Raw genomic sequence first — 23,861 nt, 5'->3', positions numbered from 1 at the left:
TGGTTCGGGGGTTGGCTTAGTTGGATATGCTGAAGATATTTCAACAGGTGTGTTTTGTGGTAAAATCATTAAGGACAATGGCATAAACTCACCTTTTAGTTCCCAAACAGAGAAAAAGAAAGAGTGCTAAAATATGCTTGGTGCTGTAACAAGTCCTGAAGTTTCAATGGTGAAAAAACAGACATGAAGTCTGCTCTTGTGTTGTCTACCAGGTCTCTATTTTCATGTTAGTGCAATCCTCTTTTTGGCAGAAAATATGGCTTTAAAATTTCAAATGCACTTCCAAAATTAAAACTTCTTAGTTTGAATTATAGATGCCCCCAGTTTGGCTCTGAACTACCTTGAAAAATAACTCTTTTATCTGGTTAGTTTGGGATAACCTGACTGACTCGAAGAACTGACCCAATTGCGAATGTTGATTCAGGTTGTATTCTTCTCTTGGAATTCCCATCCTACCATTCACTCTTGGGAAAAAAAACCTGTCCATCTTTAAAACCTACCTCAATGACACATTTTACTAAAGACTTTGCAAATATTCGTAGGTAAATGTAATTCATCACTTCCATCATTATTGAATCCTATATCATATTCTATTTATTCTGATAATCTTAAGTCAGTTCAGGCTACTACTACAGAAAATTGTAGACTAAGTATCTTAGAAACAACAGAAATTTCTCACAGTTCTGGAGGCTGGAAAGTCCAAGATCACAGCACCAGTAGATTCAGTGTCTGGTGAGGACCTTCATCCTGATTCATGGATGGCTGTCTTTTCACTGTTTTTTCACATGGCAGAAAGGGCCAGGGATCTCTCTGGGGTCTCTTTTACAAGGACACTCATCTCAAACATGGAGGTTCCACTCTCTTGATCTAATCACCTCCCAAAGGTGCCACCTTATAATATTGCCTCTTTAAGAATTAGGTTTCACATGAATTTGGGGGACATAAACATTCAGTCTTTAGCGCTGACTTAGGTTAACCCCTCAGGTTAGCATTAACACACATTGCCATTGTGTGAAGTAGAAAAAGTCACCTCTTCCTCAAGATACTTGACTTTCATCTGTTGGAAAGTTCCTTTAGCATACCAATTTTGTAAGAATAAGAAAACTTTAGCCATCTGTCCAAAAAGCTACAAATATGCAAGTCTACTCTAACTAAGATAAGAAGTCCCCTATATTGTGTAGGCTTTAGATGATGACCCTGGTTTCACTTCCTGGACTGTAAATTGCCTTTGTAAAGTGCAAATGCTGAACAGCTGATTCTCCAGGAAAAATAAGCCAACCAAACCTGACTTATAGTGTTGGCTGATTTCAAGCTACCAGTATGACATCGACTAGCTCATGGGATTTCTGAAAATTTAGCAATCAGCTCTCATGAACTGTTGAGGCTGGCTCCGGCACATCGTGGGCTGGGCTTTGTTCATGTACTTTGCTATCTGCAGAACTCGAAGGTCGAGGAAGCCCTGAGCAATGTAAATATAGAATTTACAGATGCTGTACACTTAAAAACCAGCAACGTTCTTTATGTTGTTGCAGGGACAGCACACACTTGCCAGTGTGACCATCCTTCTTTATTCATAATGTTTAAGCACTTGGAATATGTATATCTTTTTAATGACATGCTCTTTAAAGTTGAAGTGCTGAAGTTCCTTAGAACAGAGCAATTCATTATTAGCTTGCCTAAGGTAAAAATAATACATATAAATAACTTTCAGGAAAATACAGTGTGCCAAGTGAAGTAAAATCTGAAGGCTGCCTTATGATTAGTATTTCTATGGTCCCGAGTTTCTATTTTCTCAAAGCTTTGCCTAAACAATTTATATTTTAGCTACTTTAGTGGATAAAGCCATAAATATTTTCCTGACATATTAGTGCTTATACAGGGAAAGTCCTCTCAGTGGTTAATTAGTTTGCATGCTGGGACGAAAGGTGGGTGATAGGCAAGGCTTGTTAACTGCCAAATACCTAACCTCTCTGTCTGATGAATTATGTTTACTTTATAAAGACCAATGTTTTAGTCTTTGAATGAGTGAATCAATTATGACCACTAATTTTAATTTAAAATAATACCAACTCATCTCTAGTTATCTCAAATTGATGTTGTATCCCTATAGTCACCATTTAAAAACAGCTAAGTGAAGAACAGTAAGTAGTTTGAGATAAAATTTTTATAGTTGCATATACTTTACCACCAGAATATGTGAGATTAGAATTCTTTTCAAAATGTTTAAATAATTCTGAAGTATTATTTGCCAAATAATTACTTATACTATGTGTTTTCTATAGCTGCTGTAACAAATTACCGTAAACTTAGTGGTCCCCAACAACACAAACTTATCTTACAGTTCCGTAGGTCAGAAATCTGACGTGGTCTCACTGAGCCAAAACAGTGGTGTCAGAAGGACTGTGGTCCTTTCTGTGGGCTCCAGAAGAGAATCAATTTCCTTGCCTTTTTCAGCCTCTACAAGCTGTCTTTATTCCTTGGCCTATGACCCTTCTTCTCTATCCTCAACGTCAGCCAGAGCAGGTCAAGCCCTCCTCACATCACATCACTTCTGACTTGCTCTTCTGCTTCCCTCTTCCACTTTTGAGAACCCTTATTACATTGGGTTATTATCCACCTGCATAATCCAGCCTACTCTCATCTTCTTAATGCCAGCTGATTAGCAACCTTATTCCATCTGCAACCTTTAGTTCCCCTTTGCAATATACTCTGACATATTCATAACTTTTGGGAATTAGCACATGAACATCCTTGGGGGATCATTACTCTGCCTACAACACACCTAAATGGCAAAAATGTGTTTACATTTTCATAGTTCCTTTCTGAGCAAACTAAGTTTCAAAGGAGTTAAATGGCTTTCCTAAGGTCTCTGGGCCAATGACATTTTTTGAGCAAAGTGAAGATATCTGCATAATGCTATAAACTGTTTTCCCCAAAATTAGCATCTTGCTCAAAACTTCAATTTTGGACCAGGTGCTTGGCTTACACCTGTAATCCCAGCACTTTGGAAGGCCGAGGCGGGCAGATCGCTTGAGGTCAGGAGTTTGAGACCCAGCCTGGCCAACATAGTGAAAACCTGTCTCTACTAAAAATACAAAAATTAGCCGGGTGTGATGGTGCATATCTATAATCCTAGCTGAGGGTGAAGCAGAAGAATTGCTTGAACCCGGAAGGCAGAGGTTGCAGTGAGCCAAGATTGCAACACTGTACTCCAGCCTGGGTGACAGAGCAAGACTCCATCTCAAATTAAAAAAAAAAAAGAAAACAAAAACCACTTCAATTTTGTTTTGAGTATGTTCCTGCTTTCTCTTTTTTAACTTTTGAAGAAATCTCTTACTATTTAAAGGATTGCACTTTTTGTGCCTTTTCTGTTTCAAGAGTGTCTAGTGAGAAAAATGATTCAAAAGGGATCAAGCAAGTGATTCCTGAAAGCAACATGAAAGATAATATGGTAAAAAGACAAAAAATAAAATCCTGGTCTTTTAGCCAAAAGCCCTGATTTTTACAGATCCATAGAGCTTAATTAATGCCAGGGAAAAGTCAGAGGTAAAAATAAAGGTCTTAAATTTTAATGCAGTTGCAAATATAATTCGTTGGCAACCGGTACAGTATCGTTCCCAAAGAGGTGCAAGTAATTATGGCCATTTTGCAGAGGAGGAAATTGAGGAGTCAAATGCTTATAGACATTTGGAGGGTCTTTGCTTTGACCTTCTGTGTCCCTGGGTCTGTCTGACTCTCTCTGGATTCAGATATTTCACAACACTGTTCTCTAGTTCCTGTGCACTCTGATATCTCTTACCATTCTCAAAAAGTGTGGTTTGCAAAATGCTACCTGTCTGCCTTATGATTTTCACAAGGCCTTGATCCTAACTATGATTTTAATTCTGAGACAATAGAAATGCAGAGAAGTTAGTTATTTACTCAGTGCAATGAATTAGCAACAGGGCTGAAATAAAAGGAGAGTTCTACCTTCTCAGGAATAGGATGAAATGTTATCCTATCACGCTTCTAGCAAAATGCCAAGAAATGCTCAAGGCATCTTTCACAGTAGAATGATCATGAATAAACTTTGAGAGTAGCATAAGATGTTCAAATACATAAGGAAGGCTTTTCTTGGTACAGGCATCAAAAAGGCAACTGTAAATAATGAATAACTGTGTCAACAGACTCAGAGTGCATAGGTCCCATTGCTATGTTCTTTCAGAGTTAGCACTGCTACAGAGTAATTGTGGGGTTCTTACTATTTTGTTGTCTAATCTTGCATGTGAGATACTCTTAGGCCAAAATATTTCCTTATGTTCTGCTTTAATTGCCAAAATCCCAGCCATATTGTCAAATGCAAGTTACATTCTATCCCATCCAGGATGTTTTCCCCATGATAGGAAAGGAAATTCTCAATTTTCAAATTTTGTTTTCTCTATATCTCTTGGCATACCATATGCTTAGCTGTGTAATATGTTTGTGTACATTTTTAGTGTCTCTACTATATTAAAAGGACAATTGTTTTCATTTATCTTCTAATGGATCTAGTATAGTGCACTACACATAAATAATGCTCAATGTTTCATCAATGAATAAGTGAGCACATGTAGTAGAGAAGTATAGTACTGGCTAAACAATATTGCTTTATCTTGCTTTTCTTTCCTAATTTTGTGTTTCCAATATAGTATCTTGAACATATAAGATGATTAATAAATGTTTATTGATATAATTACTTAAAATACTTAATATTTCTTTTAAAATAGGAGACTATAAGTAATAAAGAAACTTAAAAATATACTACTTTTTATTAGCTATAAGTAATCAGTTGATTTTTTTTTTTTTTTTCCTTAAATGGAGTCTTGCTCTGTCACCCAGGCTGGAGTGCAGTGGCACAATCTTGGCTCACTGCATGCTCTGCCTCCCGGGTTCACGCCATTCTCCTGCCTCAGCTTCCAGAGTAGCTGGGACTACAGGTGCTGGCCACCATGCCTGGCTAATTTTGTGTGGTTTTTTTTTTTTTTTTAAGATGGAGCCTTGCTCTGTCACCCAGGCTGGAGTGCGGTGGCACAATCTTGGCTCACTGCATGCTCTGCCTCCCGGGTTCACGCCATTCTCCTGCCTCAACCTCCCGAGTAGCTGGGACTAAAGGTGCCCACCACCATGACCGGTTAATTTTTTGTATTTTTAGTAGAGACGGGGTTTCACCATGTTAGCCAGGATGGTCTCGCTCTCCTGACCTCGTGATCGCCTGCCTTGGCCTCCCAAAGTGCTGGGATTACAGGCGTGAGCCACCGTGCCCGGCCAATGAGTTGATTTTGATAGGATTAAGTGCATTTTATAGTGAGGTACAGATTTGATAGTAAATTTACATAGACTTTGCACTTCAATATAACTTGGTTTCGTCCCTGGTCTTGTCATTTTCTGTGTGAATCTGGATATATCAGTTAAACTCTCCGAAACTTAAATTCACCATCCACGAAACGGGGGTGCTGGCTGGGCAGAGTGGCTCACGCCTGTAATCCCAGAACTTTGAGATCACAAGGTCAGGAGTTCAAGACCATCCTGGCCAACATGGTGAAACCATGTCTCTACTAAAAATACAAAAATTAGCCAGGCTTGGTGGTGGGCGCCTGTAATCCCAGCTACTCAGGAGGCTGAGGCAGGAGAATCGCTTGAAACCAGAAGGCGGAGGTTGCGGTGAGCCGAGATCCTGCTATTGCACTCCAGCCTGGGGCAAAGAGCAAAATTCCGTCTCAAAAAAAAAAAAAAAAAAAAAAAGGAAAGAAATAGGAGTACTAACATTAACCTCACAGGTTAGCTATATTAAATGAACACTTTATGCAAACAACCTAAATTATGTGCCCAGCTCACAATAAATAGTATCATTGCTCTTCCTTCCCACTCTTCTTTATTAATAACTTCATTTTCTTAAATATTAAATCTAACTAAATGGTATAATGTCTTTTTTTTGATTAAACAAAATGAAAAGATAACATTTATTCTAAGTGTAATATGCACAATATAATCCAACCCAAAATGTTTTGTGAAGCTTTTGAGAATTATCTGGTAATTACTGGTGTTTTTAATGTCTTTTTCTTCTTTTCTGCTGCTTCTTCTTCCTCTTCTTCTTCTTGGAATGGTGCTTTTCTTCTTTTGAGAAATTGTCCTCCTTTGGCTCCAAAGGAGATGAAAGATTATAATTTCTACAACCTCCCCAATTCCTCATGCATTGTCCACAGGAGTGGCCATGTTTCCAAAATAAGCCGATCGGTTTTTCTCTAGGATTTGTCAAATGCGTACTGTGATAAGAAATCTGTCCTTCTCTTGGAGAGGAAATGGAGAATCTCTGAGCCTGAGTGTGACTGACCATCATGACTTGACTTTAGAGAAAGCAAGTCTGCAACAATAGACAGGGAAAGAAGGCCCAGTTACTCACGCTCACCCCATATTTGGTAAGGCAGGTCAAAAAAACTCGAGTTTTGGCTTATTTAGCGTGATTTTGACTTTCACATTTGCAACTAAAGTCTTATCAGATTTAAGCGTATTTAAGCAGTGAGTCACCTGGGATTAGCTGTATCCCATTGTTTCCTCCCTATTCAACGTCTAAATTTTAGCAGCTGACCACCAGGTGAATCGTGGTGCCTACCAGGTGAAGCATTTAGATCTAATTACTGCATAATCTACCGGTTTGTGTTTCACAGCCATACACTGTATCCTCATCTGGGTCAGGGTTTGGCAAATGCTGGGGTTTTGGGCGCGTTGGGGAGGTGTGAAGGACCAGGTGGGAGAAGGTGGTGGATCAGTCAACCTTTTAGCATTTTTAGAAAAAGCCCAAAACCTCCTCTAGATTACATGCTTTGTTCTCACAGAGGCACTTTAAATCTCAGAGGAAGGTCCAGCAACTTCCTCCATTCTGTGTTATACAGTGTGTTTCAAAGTTACTTTATAAACAGATCTGGCCTGTCCTGGGGGCAGCAAGCTCTTGAACAAAATCTACTTCACCAGGTTCCTTGGGTCTAAGTTGCCTGAGACATCAAACTGAATAGGTCCTTAAAGAATGAACAACCGCCGGGCGCGGTGGCTCAAGCCTGTAATCCCAGCACTTTGGGAGGCCAAGACGGGCGGATCACAAGGTCAGGAGATCGAGACCATCCTGGCCAACATGGTGAAACCCCGTCTCTACTAAAAATACAAAAAACTAGCCGGGCGAGGTGGCGGGCGCCTGTAGTCCCAGCTACTCGGGAGGCTGAGGCAGGAGAATGGCGTAAACCCGGGAGGCGGAGCTTGCAGTGAGCTGAGATCCGGCCACTGCACTCCAGCCTGGGCGACAGAGCGAGACTTCGTCTCAAAAAAAAAAAAAAAAAAAAAAAAAAAAAAATGAACAACCCTTTTATTCAGGGAAATTTTATTTTTCTTTTTGGGTCAATTTCCCCCTCACTCCCCTCCCTTTCATATTCCTTTTCTTTTTCCTTCCAAATAACATTTTTAAAATGACTTTTTAGGAGTAACATTTTCCTATTACAGAAAAACTTAAAATGTAGAAAACCAAAAAAGGAAAATAAGAACCACTTATAATACTACCACCCAGAGATAGCCCCGGTTAATTTTTGGCATATATTCTTCCAACTCTTTTTCTATGGAATAATATTTTAACATAGTTGATATGATAATGCATACTCAACATTGTGCCCTTTTTGTATTTTCACTTACTACATCTAAGTATTTTCTGCTGGTTAGGTTTTCTGGCTCTTTTTTGAGACAGTATTGCTCTGTTGCCTAGGCTGGAGTGCAGTGGCATAATCACGGCTCATTACAGCTTTGACCTTCTGGGCTTAAGTGATCCTTCCACCTCAGCCTCTTGAGTAGCTGGGGCCACAGGCATGTGCCACTATGCCTGGCTAATTTTGTATTTTACTTTTTGTAGAGATAGGGTCTCCTTGTGTTACCCATGCTAGTCTCGAACTCCTGGGCTCAAGCAATCTTCCTGCTTCAGACTCCCAAAGTGCTAGGATTACAGGTGTGAGGCATTGCACCCAGCCCTAGTTAGTGTTTGAATCTCTATTTCTTTGGTATTATAAAGCTGCGATACATCTTAGCATTACATCTCTGATGCAGTATGTCAGAGGACATAGAGCATTCATAGCACGTAAGAAGGATTTACACCAAGGTAAAACGATAATATAGATACTTGACTCCATTTGTCTTCCTGGATATAGCATAAATGTCAGGTTGCAGATTCTATCAAGTGTATTTATAAGAGTGAAATGGGATGCTAGTATGCCTAATACCTGCAAAATTGTTAGTTTCTGAGTAGAAGGAAAATCTAGAGTATAAAAATTTTTCATAAACATTAGGCTTTCCAGTCTTTCTATACTTCCCAAGTTGGAAACTCATCATTATTTCTGGCAAGAGCCAATGATTATTTTCCTGCCAGACTTCCTTTGTACAACTGAGAAGATCTGTTTTGTCAAGCAAAGCAGAAACACAACATTTTGTCTGTGAGGTTGAAAATGAAAGTAGTGTTTCTCACTGTTTTAGAGGAAATGCAAAATACAAAGAAGCAGAAGTTAAGAAAACATTGTTAGATAAAAGATTAGAATGAGATAAACATGTGCCACTTTGACACCAGTCAGATGTGACTCCTCTCTCCACCTGACCAACCAAATGGTCAACTTCTTCAGCCTAGAGACTGTGGACAAAGACACTTACTTTTGGCTTTTGCCTAAGTCATCTGATTATGCTAGTGACTCCCTATAACATTTGATGGCCATTTCACTTAACTTTTGAAAAAAAATCCAATCAGAAAATCATGGTGATCTCTGAAAAAGGGTGGGGAAAACAAGGACATATTGGATACAAAGTTTGTATCATTCATTTTCTAAAAATTCAATTTGAAGCTAGCGGGAAGTACAAGATTACAGAGATAAAAGCTCCATTTAATCTTAATATTTTTTCAAGACATAAATGGGGTAGAGATTTACACAGGAGTTGGCAGTTTGGAACAGAGTTGACTAGGCATAAAAGCAATAGTATTAAAAATGTTTGTTTTTATTTTGTATTTTTGAGACTGGAAACTGATAAAAATTTCTGATTAGCAAACTTTGAGAATAGAGTCTTTCTTCTTTCCAAAGTAACAAATATCTTTTAGTTTGAGTACTCCATCTGTGGCAACAGGAATGATAAATGCTTTTGAGAAAATTAGCAAGGTTTTGTCCCACTTAAATGGTTAATAGTAACAGCAGCACAGACCCAAACTTGATAAAACTTTGGTACTTGTTATTTGGACTAAAATTTTGTCTAACTCGACTCAGACACTTAAATGGGAGTTTTCAGATTATCCTGCCCACTGATTCATAACTGGGAGACAGATTCATGGGAAAGCAGCATTGGACACATACTCCTTCTCTTGCTGAGAACCACTGATATAATCTAATTCTCTTGTTTTTTAGGTGAGAGAAGCAGAGGCCCAAAAGAATACAGCAAATACCCAAGGTCACCCTGTCAGGAGTGGCAGAATAGGGCTGGAACAAGGACTCTTTTCTTTGGACAGCATCCTTTCCACTTTGCACCTACAACCCACTCGAACACTGGCATGGAGGCAGACTCCTTCCCAACAGGTATTGTCGAGAGCTTCTTCCTACTGTCATTTGTGAGTTTCATCAGCTCCCAATCCTTTGTGTCTCAACTTCTAAACCTTCTTTCTTTGACCAGAACTCAGCCACAGTAGAACTGGATTTATGGATGGGATTAGAGATATGTCTCATCTGATGTGACAACTCTAAAGAATAGGTAGTGTTTTAGAGACATCAGAAGGCCCTATAGAATTCAACAAGAGTACCATGTAAAATTCACGATGTCTGGATGTGTTAGGGATAGGGAGGTATTGCTATTTTCAGTTTGATCTATCCTTTAGGCCCAGAAAATCTTATATTTATAGACAGAGGAGATCCAGGCACCGGAGAGTTGTTCCTCCATAGGGATGCGAGCCTGATGTTTTAAAAAGCTAACAGTGAAGAGTCTAGTGGCTTTTTATGATTTGTACTAGTCACTCTTCACTTCTGGCTCTTCACCTGCTCTGACATGATGGAAATAAAATAAGTTAAGAGATAGCTGTTTTATTAGAGCTGGAAGCTCCTATTACTTCAACTACAAATATCACTTAGGTAAGTTTTAAATTTACTTTAAGGAAATATAGATATAAGTATACTTGAAATTACCCATTATAATGGTGGTTGTGATAAAGGAGGAAAGGGTAAGGGTATCCACAGTTGGCCTGAAACTATAATTTCAATGCTTATAATACTATTTGGAAGGACTTGAAGAAATAAGTCCATTGAAGGCTCAAGTAAGATGGTAACAAGCAGTACATTCATAGTTGCACTATTTGTAATAGCGCCAAACTGGAAAGTTCTGAAGTGCCCATCAACAATAGGACGAACAAATTGTAATAAGTCTCACAATAGAACATTATTCTGCAATGAGAATGAGATCCACAATCAGCACAACAATACAGGGGAATCTCACAAATGTTAAGGCTGAGAGAAAGAAGCCAGGCACAAAAGAATACGTACTGATTGATTCTATCTGTATAAAAGACAAAACCAGGCAAAGCTAGTGAATATTAGAAGTCAGGATAGTTATCATTCTGGGAGAAATAAAGTGACAAGGAGGTGCTTCTAGAGTGCCAGTACTGCTCTGTTTCTTACAGGTGCTGGCTACAGGGTCATTGTTCAGTTACAGTTAAGTTTATTGAACTGTATACTTATGCTTTATGCAATTTACATACCTATGTTATAGTATTTCTGTAACTTTTTTTTAAAGGCAAATGGGCATTTTTCAAGAGGCAGGGAACTAATACTCATTATTTAGATAGAAAAGCCCTGCTTTCGTCTTTTGTTAGGAAAAGTAAGAATTTTGGAAGTGCACCTCTTTTGTAAAATCTTAATCTGGTAATAAACTAAAATAGTCAATAGAACAGCAAAAGAGAGGAATAGAAGCCTGAAAAGATGAATTCCTATCAAACACTAAACAGTTCTTTTCCAGAACTCTTTGTGACTTAGAATTCTAGAAGGTCCATTTCTATTCAGAAATGCACTTCTAAAGTTAGACAGCTGTCACAAAGTCTTAGGGAGTAATGAGTTCACAATTTCAATTTATTATCAAAATATTTCCATCTGATGACAAACCTGAAAAGACAGGAGACGCAGAGCTACATAGATGCAGATTTGCCCTTTTATCAGACATACTCTAAGGGACAGATTTAGTTTTGAAAGTCCAATTTGAAAACCACAAGTATATATATCTCTAGACAACTGTCCAATGGCAATTTTTACCCTAAAGTTTGTGCTTCAAGCTTTCATCAATATGATTTATAAGTTTAAATAGTCTCAAATTTTCATCTGCATATCACTTTACAGATCCTGGTTCACAACTATTTATTTTAAGCTGAAACTTCAATATTCATTGATTACCTGTAATAATAGTTACTCATAAATGTAGTTAATAATTAAATATAAAAATTATTATTTTTACATTTATATAAATCTCTTAAAAATACCAAGTTTTGAGAGATAGAGAGAGCAAGAAATTGCTTAGAAAATTGCAGGAAGCCTTAAGAATCTCAGTATCAGTCAAAGCAGGTACAACAAAAAACAATTTTAGACATTCATTTTTTGCTCTAAGAGTGCTTCAAATAAACGATCACAGAATGAATAACTGACATATGGCAAAAATGAGTTTAAAACTGTATAAGTTCCAAGGCCCCAATGTGTATAAGAATTCTTTGGAAGGGTTTTGAAGGACTGTAAATGTTGCAAATAAAAGTAAAAACTAGTAGTTAGGCAATGTGCTTGAAACTATAGTGTCACCTACTGTTCTTCTGGTGCCTAACTGTATTCTTCCACATCTTCTTTTCCCTTTGGATTCGAAATCCTGGTCTACCTCAAAGGTTCTGCATTGTTTTCTAGGGACATCAGCAAATTGGTAGACCATATGAGAAACAGAAATAAACAGTAATATTATCTTTAGAAATTAAGCATTATTTACACAGTGAGAAGTGATTGACTTGACAGACCTCAGACCCTCTTCCTCCCTCCACACCCTTTCTAGAACAACCTAATGTTATTTGTATTGTGATGCTCCCCTCTCTGTTAATCACCCCCGAGTCAGTACAGTGACCCCTAGGGCCCATTTTCTCTCAGTTAGAGAGTTCCCCATTTCTGTGGTGTTGGCAAGTCTAGCCGAGGGCTGCACTGCTTCTTTTGAAGATCACCAAACCCGGCATTTCTTTTCTGGATTCATGTAGGAATTCTTGCGGCAGTGAAAGGCTTCTGAAAACTCTGCAGAGTTCTGCAAAGTCCCAATAATCCTTTGAAACAAACAAAAAAAGTCACCATCAGCATTTGATACTCATGTCCAAACCACACTGGAGCCCTGCAGCATTTCCCTCTGCAGGTCAAGTGAATGAATTTGGAGTTTGAAGTTAAACTTAAAATAACCTGGTACAACGAGTCAGTGCCTTCTCATTAACAGAATTTTTAAATGGAGAGGTAACAAAGTACAGGAGTTAAAAGCACAGATTTGGGAGACAGACTACATGGCTTGAATCCTGCTTATGAAGCTTCTTTGTGCCTTGGTGTCTGCAGAATAGAACATGCATCTTAAGGTTGTCATGGAGAGTTAGTAATTTATAAGCATTATGTGTGTTTGTAAAACAAATGAATAATTCACATTTGAAAATGCAGTTATTTGGAGTTGTATTATAATAAGAGTTTGGTCAAAGAATATAATCATGACCTCTCACGGTAAATGTCTTGAAAGGGCTCACATAATGACTTAAGCATAATAGACTTTAAATAGATATTTTTTGTTGATTTGATAGAGGATTATTTTCCTTTTTCCAAAAGGGCTCCTTAAATATCAGAAACTGGATTCAGCCTGAATAACTGGAAAGGGCTGGCAAAATGCCACTTTCCTCTTATCTCTGACCCCAGTGGGCAAAAACAGCACAGTCCAGTTCACTATCTGCACCTAGCAGCATTTGAGGGGAGAGATGGGTCAGTACGTTGATGCAGAGGTGATGTTTTCACACCCACCCTGAACCCTGAACCACCTCCTTCCCTTCTCTTCCTGCTGAGGCCAGCCCACCATGCTTGCTTTGGTTGGGAGGAGGTGCCCAGAGACAAGTGGACTGGAGTGGTGCAAGGACTAGGCACAAGTGACAGATGAGTCCATTGTGATTTACGGAGCTCTCCCTATGTGGCAGGTGTACTACCGTGTGTACATCTTAGCACTTCTCTCTCCTCCAACCATTCTCCACACCACAGTCAGAATGATCTTTAAAATTTAAATCAGATTCCATAATCTCTTACTTAAAGCCTTTTATGGACTTGAAGGAAATTTACACTCCTGTTCATGGCCTCCAATGTCCTCCTGATGGCTCCAGTCTCCTCTCTAGCCTCCTCGTGGTACATTTCTCTTCCTGTTCCTCCTTAGGCTCAAACTATGCTGACCTACCTTCAATTCCTCAGACCAGCCAAACCCTGTCCTTCTTCAGGGCCTACTGCTACCTGCAGGTCCCACTCCCTGGAAAGTTGCTCAGCAGTCAGTACCTGGCTAACTCCTCAGCCTTCATGCCTTTGCTTAAATATACCCTCCTTGGACCCCTTCTTTGAATGCCATCTAAACTAACTCCTCTTGCAGGGACTATCCCTATCAAAGCACTTACCACATTTACAATGATTTGTTCTCCTTTTTTACTTCCTGACACACCCACTAGACTAATTTCTATGAGGGCAAAATACAGCCTTTGTATCCTTGAGTTCCACATCTGTGGATTCAACCAAATGTGGCTGAACATATGTGGGGGAAATATTGTGTCTGTACTGAACACATATGGACTTATTTTCCTTATCATTAATCCCTAAAGAACACAGTATAACAAATATTTACACAGCATTTACATTGTATTAGGTATTATAAGTAATCTAGAGGTGACAAAGTACAGGAGGGAGAAGGTGTATAAGTTATATATAAATACTACACCATTTATATCAAGAAGTTGAGCATCCACAAATTTTGGTATCTGCAGGGAGGGGAACCAATCCCCCACAGATACTGAGGGAAGATGCTGTACTGTGTACGTCTTGCTCCCTGCTGTGCCCCCAAAGTCCAGCACAGGACTCAGTACATATTGAATGAATGAACCTTGACCTGGTTTGTCACAGTGATTACCTGTAGAGAAGCAATAGGGCATCAGGAAGAAAAACACTACTTAGTGTTTCTGTCGTTTGTTTGATATTATGGACCAACAGGAAGAGAAAGAAAGCATTTTCTTTCTGTTTCCTCATTCCAGAAAATAGAGATCCATGTGGATTTTTTGTAAGTCTGACTTTCTAATATGTCACGCATCAATGCATCAACTAACTTCTCTATTCCTCTCCACCACAACTCCCCTATCTTTCATGGAGGATGTAACCTTTTTTAGTTGTTTGTTTTTTAGGACCCCTAGAGGAGTCTTAAAAATGAAAATAATCTCCTGGGGTTGTGAAGTGGAGCCAGGAGCTGGGGAATTTATATGTTAGTCCATTTGACAGGGAGATGATTGGCCTTCCCTAGAATGGGGTGAGTTCCAGTAAAGGCAGGTTGTGTGAATGACAAGGAGATGCTTCCCGCTCTGAGCATGGCTCTGAGAGTCCCTCTGATAGCATGGCGCATGGTTGTTGGAGAACCTGGACCTGAAGAGTGAAGGCTCTGGAGCTCATGAGCATTGGAAGGAAATGGAAACACTGACTGGGAGGATTTGGACTGCATGGATATCAGCAGTGACCATGGTGGACTGAAGATGGAAGCTATTCTCTAATTTCTATGTCTGTGTGATGATTTCAGATTCCAGAATAACCCTGAAAGAGCACGTTGAAAAGTCACTGAAAGTAAATGGCTCATCTCCTAGCTTGGTCTAAGAGCTCAGAGTTTGGCTTAACTTGATTTAAAAAAAAATGTCCATTTCTTACATCTGAAATATTGAAAAACACATTCACTCTTTGGACCATGTGAGAGTACAAGGAGAAGTCTGCAGTTTGCAAACCAGAAGATGGCCCTCACCAGAACCCGATCATGCTGGCACCCTGATCTTAGACTTCCAGTCTCCAGAACCGTGAGAAATAAATTTCCATTGTTCATAAGCCAAAAAAAAATTCACTTCTATAATGTAGTCAAAAGTGACTGTGTAGGAATCAAAAGAGCTTAGAAATTAGGAATTTGCGTTGGTCTTTAGTCTTTCAGGTTGTGGGACTCAATGATCCTTTATGTTAGAGAGGAGCTTTGATTTATTCATGCAACCTTCTTCCCAATTCAGGATGCCTAGATACTGGCTAAAGACAGTCATCCTGACATCCTGGGCATTCCTCACACTGGGGAGCAAGCTCCCTGGTTGACCAGGTAAGCCACGAGTCATTGACTGGAAGAGCTGCAAGTTTTTGTTTTTTTTTAATTAATTTTTTTCCAAAGGATTCTGTCTTAGATTTAATCATATGGGAACAAGTACTTCAGTAAAAATGTCCAAACCCACTACTTAATTTTATATTTTTCTTAAAAAGTATTTTTAGGATTTATATTTATAAATCTCAAAATTAAGTTAAAACAACAAACAAAAAAACACCTCAAAGAAAAGTCTTCAGATAACACTGCGGAGAGTGGGCACTGCAGAAACACTCATCCTGCTGTGCACTCAGCTCTCCACGCCCGCTCTGCCCATCCTCTCTCCATCCAAAGACTCTACTTAATTTGATCCTGAATAGGTCAACAACACACGAGGGCTTCACTTACTTTCTTAATGTTTGGTGTTGATGACATCAAATCTTTGAATAGATCATCTATTTTTTTCTGAGATAGGGTCTCCCTCTGTCACTCAGGCTGGCGTGCTGCAGTGGTGCGATCATGACTCACTGCAGCCTTGACCTCCTGAGTTCCAGTGATCCTCCTGCCTCAGCCTCCCAAGTAGCTGGGACTACAGGCATGTACCACCAGGCCTGGGCAATTTTTTTGTTTTTAATAGAGATGAGGTCCCACTATGTCACCCAGGTTGGTCTTGAACTCCTGAGCTCAAGTGATCCTCCCTCATTAACCTCCCAAAGTGCTGGAATTAACAGGCATGAGCGACTGTACCAGGCCTAGATAATCTATTTTGAAAAGTGAATACATTATTAATAAAATACATCTTTTTTCTAAGAGTGAGATCGTATTACATGAATTATCTTCTGTTATTAGAAGATATGTACATGAATTTCATGCTGTATAAAACTGTGTACTTGTGTTTCTACTAACAGAAGATAATAAAGCTTTTATTGATGATTTCTTAAGGTGATTTACTTGAAATTTTTACTTTATTATATAAAATAACTTATTGTACTGCTGATGTTTTCTCCCTTGGCAAACAGTTACTTGTATTAAAAACATCTAAGAGATTTGGCATTGTGACCAAGAATGGACTTTATATACTATCTGACTATTCTTGTGTACTACAACTGGACTTCTGAATTACTGTGTGCAATTAATGGGTCCTCGGACAACTTTTTGTTAATTCTTGTAAATGAATGACTTAGCTACAAAGTTAACTGGTTTCATTCAGGAATAAGCTATCTAATCTTCATCATTAACTAATTTTTATGGTTCTTTCAAAGCAAAGTCATATTGATGAGTGTATGTTCTGCTATACATTCATAAAGAAATTAATGCTGGAATAGATTTCTAGTTATCAGCTAAAGATTGGAGGGGCTAATATAAATTCTACAAAACTCACTAAAATCTATACTGATATCTATAAAATATCAGGAACCAATGCTAATATTGAAGGGAAATTGAAGAAACAGAAGAATTTCAAAGAGGGCTTATTAGCCTGCTTAATTACAGAGTTATGAAGGAACAAAATAGCCTTATTAGTTGAACATGTCTATATAAAACACTAGACAAAATATTCCTTCAAAAATATTAAAAATTAAGCTTTGAAAAACATTTCTTACTTTGCTAGTGGTGTCAGTTCTAAAAAGTGCCCTTTCTTCCTGACTGGAAGATAAGGTTGAGCAATCTAAGCACTTAAATCAGTTTGTCTATTTGGACTTGCTTTACAAAATTATCAGACCCTTACATATCGCATAGAAAATTACATCTAAATAATTTTAGAAACATATTTATAGATTACATATAAATATTATAATAACCATTCCCTGAAATGACGATAGATGGCTAACCATAAACTGCATTTCCAAAATGAAGTCAATATTTAAATTACAGATTCAATTTCTAGACTACTAAAAGAAAAATGTTTTTGGCTTACATACCATTTAATTTTAACCACATGTTTTCTGAGCTAATCAAAATGGAGGAATTAGGGAACTAAAGGCAGGCAATACAATAATAGGAAAGAAAACTAGGAAAGAAACAAACGCACAGAAAAACCTTAATAAAAAGCCAAAATAAATAAAAAAGCATCACAATTGATATAAGAATAAATAGCTCCACAGAATAAATTAATAAACAGTAAAAGCATAACTAATAATCATAAAGTAGTCTGTACCATCAAAATTTTTTAAAAGGTTAGGTTTTTTTTTCAGGATATTGTTTTAAGGTAGGAAGGCAGAAATATATTTTTAATAAAGAAATTTTAATCCAGTTGTTAAGATAAAAATGTTAATACTTAAAAGAGACAAATTTTACCTATCAAAACTTAATTTGCAACCTCTCATTATCTGAGGATGGTAGATATACCAGGTATTACAATAATATTACTGAAATTCACCTAGATTTTTATGGACATCTGTTTTAGTTTATGGAGATATGCAGGGCAAACCCTTGACAAATTAGGTTGTATGGTGGTTTGTATGAGCTTATAAATGCTAGCTGCTATCCTTAGAATTAGATTCTTATACCTTAACTTCTAAAGTTTATTTTAAAGAACATAAATAAAGCTTTAGTCAGGAAGACTACAACAACGATAGGTTAGACATAGCAAATACGGCTTTATAGACACAGCTTTGTATCAAGCGTATTTTGCTTTTTGTTTTAATACTATGGCTGTTTAAATATAAGGTTACAAATATCTAATTCAGAAATATTTCTATATAACCACCAAGCACAATTCTTAAATAGCAACTCGGTATCTATTAGTTTTTAAAGTTCTTTAAAAAATATATTTTACTTTGTACAGCCAGGAAATGGTCTGTTTCCAAAACTAAATGTAAGCTCAATCTTTTGCCAAGAAAATCTCCTTACCTCCAGAGAAAATAATAATTTCCTTGACAAAAGGTTGGCATTCCATTTACCCTTAAAACACACACACACACACACACACACACACACACACACACACACACAATTGTTATGAATGAAAAATAGTCGATGAGGGATCTTTGGAACCAGAACAACAATAAAAACTTAAATATACACATAATTTAACTTATTTATAGCAAAATATTGTTTTCAGTTTAAAATTGGAGCTAGAAAACAATTATATACTTATCTATGTTTTACTTAACCACTGATCAGTTACTAACATTCTGAAATGTGCAGAACATAAGAAATGAGCACCAAAACGGCCTTGACTGATAGGGAACTATTGCAAAATACATAAGAATTCTTATTCTGTTCATAACTCTTGTCTACAAATAATCCTAGTATAAACTTTCAAACACACACACACAACATAGGCTCTTCATTTATATTAACGTTAATCCTCTAGCAACTCTCATGATAATTTAATCCTCATTTTACATATCAAGAAACTGAGGCACAGAGGTTACATTAACGCTAGTAAATAGTGAAGCCATGGTGAGAACTCAAGTGTTTCTTACTTCAAAGCTTAAGTTCACTTTAGTAAAGAAAAAGACAACTTTAAAAAAATTAAAAGTTTCTTGAATAAACCACAGTGGGAATTAATCCAGTCACTTTTGTTGCTCATTACCTATAAAGCAGTTAATTTGAATATCTTAGCAGAACTAAAGTTAGTCTGGATTACAGAGATAATAGGCATACCATAAGCAATTATTGAGTGAATGAATATTGAAAGAAATGTTAAGGCAAATACTAGATGATGATGATAATGTTGATGATGACAATGATGATACTAACAAGCTGAGTAAATTCTTTAATTTTTAAATGAGCTACTTTATTGTTTCATAACTGAATATGTTTTTCTCCATAATTGAATGTGTTTTTTTCCCAAGAGTAAATGATCTGGGCAGTATGCTTACATTCATTTTATGTAGAGCTTTTGAAATTTAGCCCATTAGTTCTCTTTTGTTCTCAAATTCCATTTTCCAACTACCCTACAAATTTTTTAGGTTTTTTTTTTTTTTAAACTTTCTTGCCTGAGAGGCGTTGTTGATCAGCAAATGAGTGACTAAGTGTTCTAGCACATGGGAAAGGGGTAGCGTTAGGAATTCAGTTCTTAAACAAATACATAGGATCTGCGATTTAACATTCAAATGTTGGTTAGAAGGACTCTCTTCAATCATTGTTCTCTTAGATTTTCTAATTTGGGAAGAACTTTAACTTCTTCTAGATCTTGCCAAGAAAATCTCCTTACCTCCGGAGAAAATAATAATTTCCTTGACAAAATGTTGGCATTCCATTTACCCTTAAAACACACACACACATACACACACACACTTCTGTTGTTACGAATGAAAAATAGTCGATGAGGGATCTTTGGAACCAGAACAACAATAAAAACTTAAATATACAAACAATTTTCTACCCTGTAGAGCATTTTTCTCTCACATCCTTGATGGGCTGTTCTGACCTCTGCTTCAATGTACTCTCTCCTGAAGCTTTGGGAATAATGTTATTCCATATTGAAAAACCTCTAATTAATTAGTAGGAACTTTTCCTTTATGTTGAAATTTTTCTTCACAATTTGGAGCTCATTTGGCCTGGGCCTAAACCATTCACAGCCTCTTAGAAATGTCTTTGTGCTAGCTTTAAATTGAGCCATTGTTCTGAGACGACATCTTTGTTGGAATAGATCAAGCCCTGGGCCTCATACATTCTAAGGAATTATAATTATCGTAGATTCGAAGAAAGAGAGCAGCCAAGGCGATGCTTATGTAGAATGCTCTAATGTGTTCTCTCGATCCTATCTGTGACTCTCAGACAAACAAACAAACAAACAAACAAAAAGCACTGAATTTCCCAGTGTAAAAGAATCAGAGTTAGAAAAGTCTAAATTCCAAATGTGGAAGCAATGGACCCAATATAAGAGCACCTTGATTGCTGTTCATACCCACGCACCTGAAATTGCCTGGACTGTGCACATCTGTTTTAATGGAGTTGACTGCATACTCTGGCCTATAGGTTCCACACCAGACCTAGAGATAGGAATAGGGAAAGCAAAGCATGTACTCAGGTTCAATCAAGGATTATTTGTTTGAGCAAGTTGAGGGGAGGGAGAAAAATTAAATTGGAATTCTGCATTCCTCAACCATTCTCTCTTCAAATAATGTTCAATGAAAGGCAACCAGGAACATAGTTATTTATCATTAATATGATCCAACAGTCTATTATAAACAATGAAAGTGAATCAAGTCAAATGCTCTGCCACAATTGATTAAAACAAGAGAATTCAGCATGTGACATCTAACTTACTGTGAAATTACAACTCAGAATGGTTTTCATATCTATCAATCAAGAAAGACACAATACCTGTGCAAAGTTCAAGAAGAATAGTTGTTTGTGATTTAGGTCAAGTCCAGGAAGTAATTTTTCTTCACCATTCTTTTTAACATAATTCTGATAGGCCTAGGCAGTTGATAAAATAGAAAAACAATAATTATAATTCCTAAGGTTATATATATAAACCCATGTAAAAGATCTTATCACCAAGTAATTAATATTTTATATTAAAATCACCCTAATAATACATTTAGTTATGGTAACCTACAGCTATTTTATGGATTAGAAAGGCAAATCAAATTTATTTACAAATGCTCTGAAAAGAACAAGATACTGATTAGTAGAGGACAAGAGCCTGGTACATGTTAGGTGATCAATAAATGCCAATTGAATGGATGGATGACCAACATAAGTGATGAAAAACTTATCTAAATGTTGTTTTATAAATTGATGAATAAGACCAGCCAGGACAAATGAATTGCCAAGGAGGTCTACAATTGCTACATTTAACTTAGTTACCACTCTCTTAGCAAAATAGACTCACCAGACTAAGTTCGAGTGACTCTTGCCAAGTCAAAGGGTTCTCTTGAGATCCCTTAGAGGCCTAGTCTCCTATGAGTCTGAGGACAATAAAATGCAACTATTCTCATCTTTTGAAGACAGGACAAAATGGACAAAGCCTCAGGTACATTTCAAGGAAAATATTTAGGTAATTTGAATATCAAAAAGTGCTCTTAATTCTTAAAGATTTATGCGCACTACTGAAAAAAATGAGTTTTCCTCTACTAAATAAACTTTTAAAAGGAATTCATAATAATCGTTCTGAGATGTGTCATTTCCAATTTAATACAAAGGAAGGTGACCAACTAGATGAGCAGAAGATATATTTCATTTCTGCCACTTACCATCAACATAGACTTACTGAACCTCTACTGTGTAACTAACAATGCTGGGGATATGGGAAAGGCTTGCACCTGCTCGCTCTTAGGGAGCTTGCAATCTAGCAGGGGGCAAGGTATTACATGTTAAGAATTTACATATTTTCAATGTAATAAAATATTTGCACAATTGTCATTTGCATCATCGTTACAATTCTGTACTTGCTCTAGGTAAGGATCTCCATGGAAGTACTATCAATCCCAACTTTGGCTGGATTTTATAGCAGTGATTCTCAATCTGGCTGTGTATTAGAATCACCATGGGAATATTGAGTGCCAATGCCTTCCACTTCCAGTCAAGATGGAGTGATAGGGACTGGATTTAACTTCTTGCTGAAACAACTAAATGACGAACAAAATATTTAAAATAATGGTTTGCGTAACACTGAACATCAGGCAAAAGGAGAATGACCCCTGAGAGATGTTAAACATTACTCTCAGTGAGTCCTATTGCTGCTGAGCTTATTGTCCTGAGAGTTTTCAGGCCACGTCGTAGGAGAAAACCAGTCAGAGCTGGGGAGACTCCTTGAATTGAGGAGAAGGAGCTGAGAGTTCAGGGACACCAAGAACAGGTTACTAAAGAGGAGAAAGCAACACAAAAAGAGAACCTCAGAGATTACAGATGGCTTTCCTCAAGCATTCAGCTTCGTCTTGATCTGAAGATGGGTGTGAGCAAAATACTCAATGCTAGGAAAACAATATCCCAAAAGGACTGGAGATAACAATTTATGGTACTTACACAGGACAAGAATGGAAACCCCCAAGATTCACACAGTAGATTCTTATCTCAGCAGTTGAGAATAATGTGCCTAGACTGAACACTGCCCCCATCTCAACAAATATTGCAAAAGCAAGACCCAAAAGGATCAAACCATTTTCCAGGAATTTAACTGTATCCTAGAATAAAGCTCAAGAATATGTATAGGAACAGGCCGGGTGCAGTGGCTCATGCCTGTAATCCCAGCACTTTGGGAGGCCGAGACGGGCAGATCATGAGGTCAGGAGATCGAGACCATCCTGGCTAACACAGTGAAACCCCGTCTCTACTAAAAATACAAAAAACTAGCCGGGCGAGGTGGCGGGCGCCTGTAGTCCCAGCTACTCGGGAGGCTGAGGCAGGAGAATGGCATAAACTCGGGAGGCGGAGCTTGCAGCGAGCTGAGATCCTACCACTGCACTCCAGCCTGGGCAAGAGAATATGTATAGGAACAAAAGAACATCCAGCACCCAGAGAAGTAAAATGTTGTCAGGCACAGTGGCTCATGCCTGTATTCCTAGCTCTTTAGGAGGCCAAGGCAGGTGGATCGCTTGATGTTCAGGAGTTTGAGACCAGCCTGGCCAACATGGCAAAATCCCATCTCTACTACAAATACAAAAATTAGCCAGGCATGGTGGCACACGCCTGTAATCCCAATTATTTGGGAGGCTGAGGCAGGAGAATCGCTTGAACCCAGGAGGCAGAGGTTGCAGTGAGCCAAGATCATGCCACTGCACTCCAGCCTGGGCAACAGAATGAGACTCTATCTCCAAAAAAAAAAAGATAAAATGCAAAGTGTCTGGCATTGAGTAAAAAAATTGCTAAGCATTCAAAGCAGCAGCAATCTACCATGCCCCTGGAACTGGCTGGACTTATTCTTTTGGAAACCTGTAGCTGACTTAATCTTCCAAGCTTCACACTCTGATCATCTCTGGTCACTGCCAAATTGCACGCCCCATCAGTCACCTCTTCCTCCACTTCTCTGGTGTTCCCCTTCCCTAACCCAACCATCGATCTTCTCCTCCTCCACTCTAATCCAAACATTTCTATAATGAACAAATGATTCTAAATCCTCATTTTCTCCACGGATCATTCCATCCATCCTTGTCTTAGAGAAGCCTAGTTCTAGCCTAGGAACAACTTGTTCCTTGTGACATCTCAAGTAGATGCTGCTCGTTCTCCTACATATGGGCTACTTCATAGTTGAGAAAAACACTCAAAATCATCCTCATTCCTCTTTGTTGCTTCCTAGACCATCATTCCTCCACCCTTTTATGAAATTCCCTGCTTTTTCTTATGCACATGGCATCTACTAGATTCTTTTTTAACCCTTGCTCAGATCCTCAAATAATGACCTTTTATAAAGCATTCACTGCATTATCTCCAGCTCTTAGAATAGTGCCAAACCTATTAAGCCTCAATGAATATGTATTGAACGCAAGAATGAATGGAAGGCTAAATGGGATTCTAAGCGATGCTCCACTGATAATAGTCTTCTGTGTATAATAGTGTGATTGACT

The 23,861-nt window shown here is 37.9% G+C and overlaps 2 protein-coding genes across 8 annotated transcripts in view; both read right to left on the bottom strand.

Moving 5' to 3' along the window:
- The window catches only part of GMPS (guanine monophosphate synthase), a 792,617-nt gene extending 769,419 nt beyond the window's left edge, over nt 1–23,198 (bottom strand). The window contains exon 1 of the mRNA XM_050778240.1: nt 23,195–23,198. The gene's annotated coding sequence lies outside the window, so the exon portion shown is untranslated. The remainder of the gene's footprint in view (nt 1–23,194) is intronic.
- The window catches only part of MME (membrane metalloendopeptidase), a 105,660-nt gene continuing 90,808 nt past the window's right edge, over nt 9,010–23,861 (bottom strand). For all 7 annotated transcript variants that reach the window (XM_050778238.1, XM_050778235.1, XM_050778236.1 and 4 more), the window contains 3 exons: nt 20,677–20,772; nt 20,266–20,342; nt 9,010–12,349 (listed from right to left, as the gene is read on the bottom strand). In XM_050778238.1, coding sequence (XP_050634195.1) covers nt 12,250–12,349; nt 20,266–20,342; nt 20,677–20,772 — 273 coding nt within the window. In that variant the 3' untranslated portion in view covers nt 9,010–12,249. The remainder of the gene's footprint in view (nt 12,350–20,265; nt 20,343–20,676; nt 20,773–23,861) is intronic.

Source organism: Macaca thibetana, chromosome 2 (assembly GCF_024542745.1).
Source record: "Macaca thibetana thibetana isolate TM-01 chromosome 2, ASM2454274v1, whole genome shotgun sequence".
NCBI lineage: Eukaryota > Metazoa > Chordata > Mammalia > Primates > Cercopithecidae > Macaca > Macaca thibetana.
Note: the sequence above shows the minus strand (reverse complement) of the source record. Positions and strands in the feature narration are given on the sequence as shown.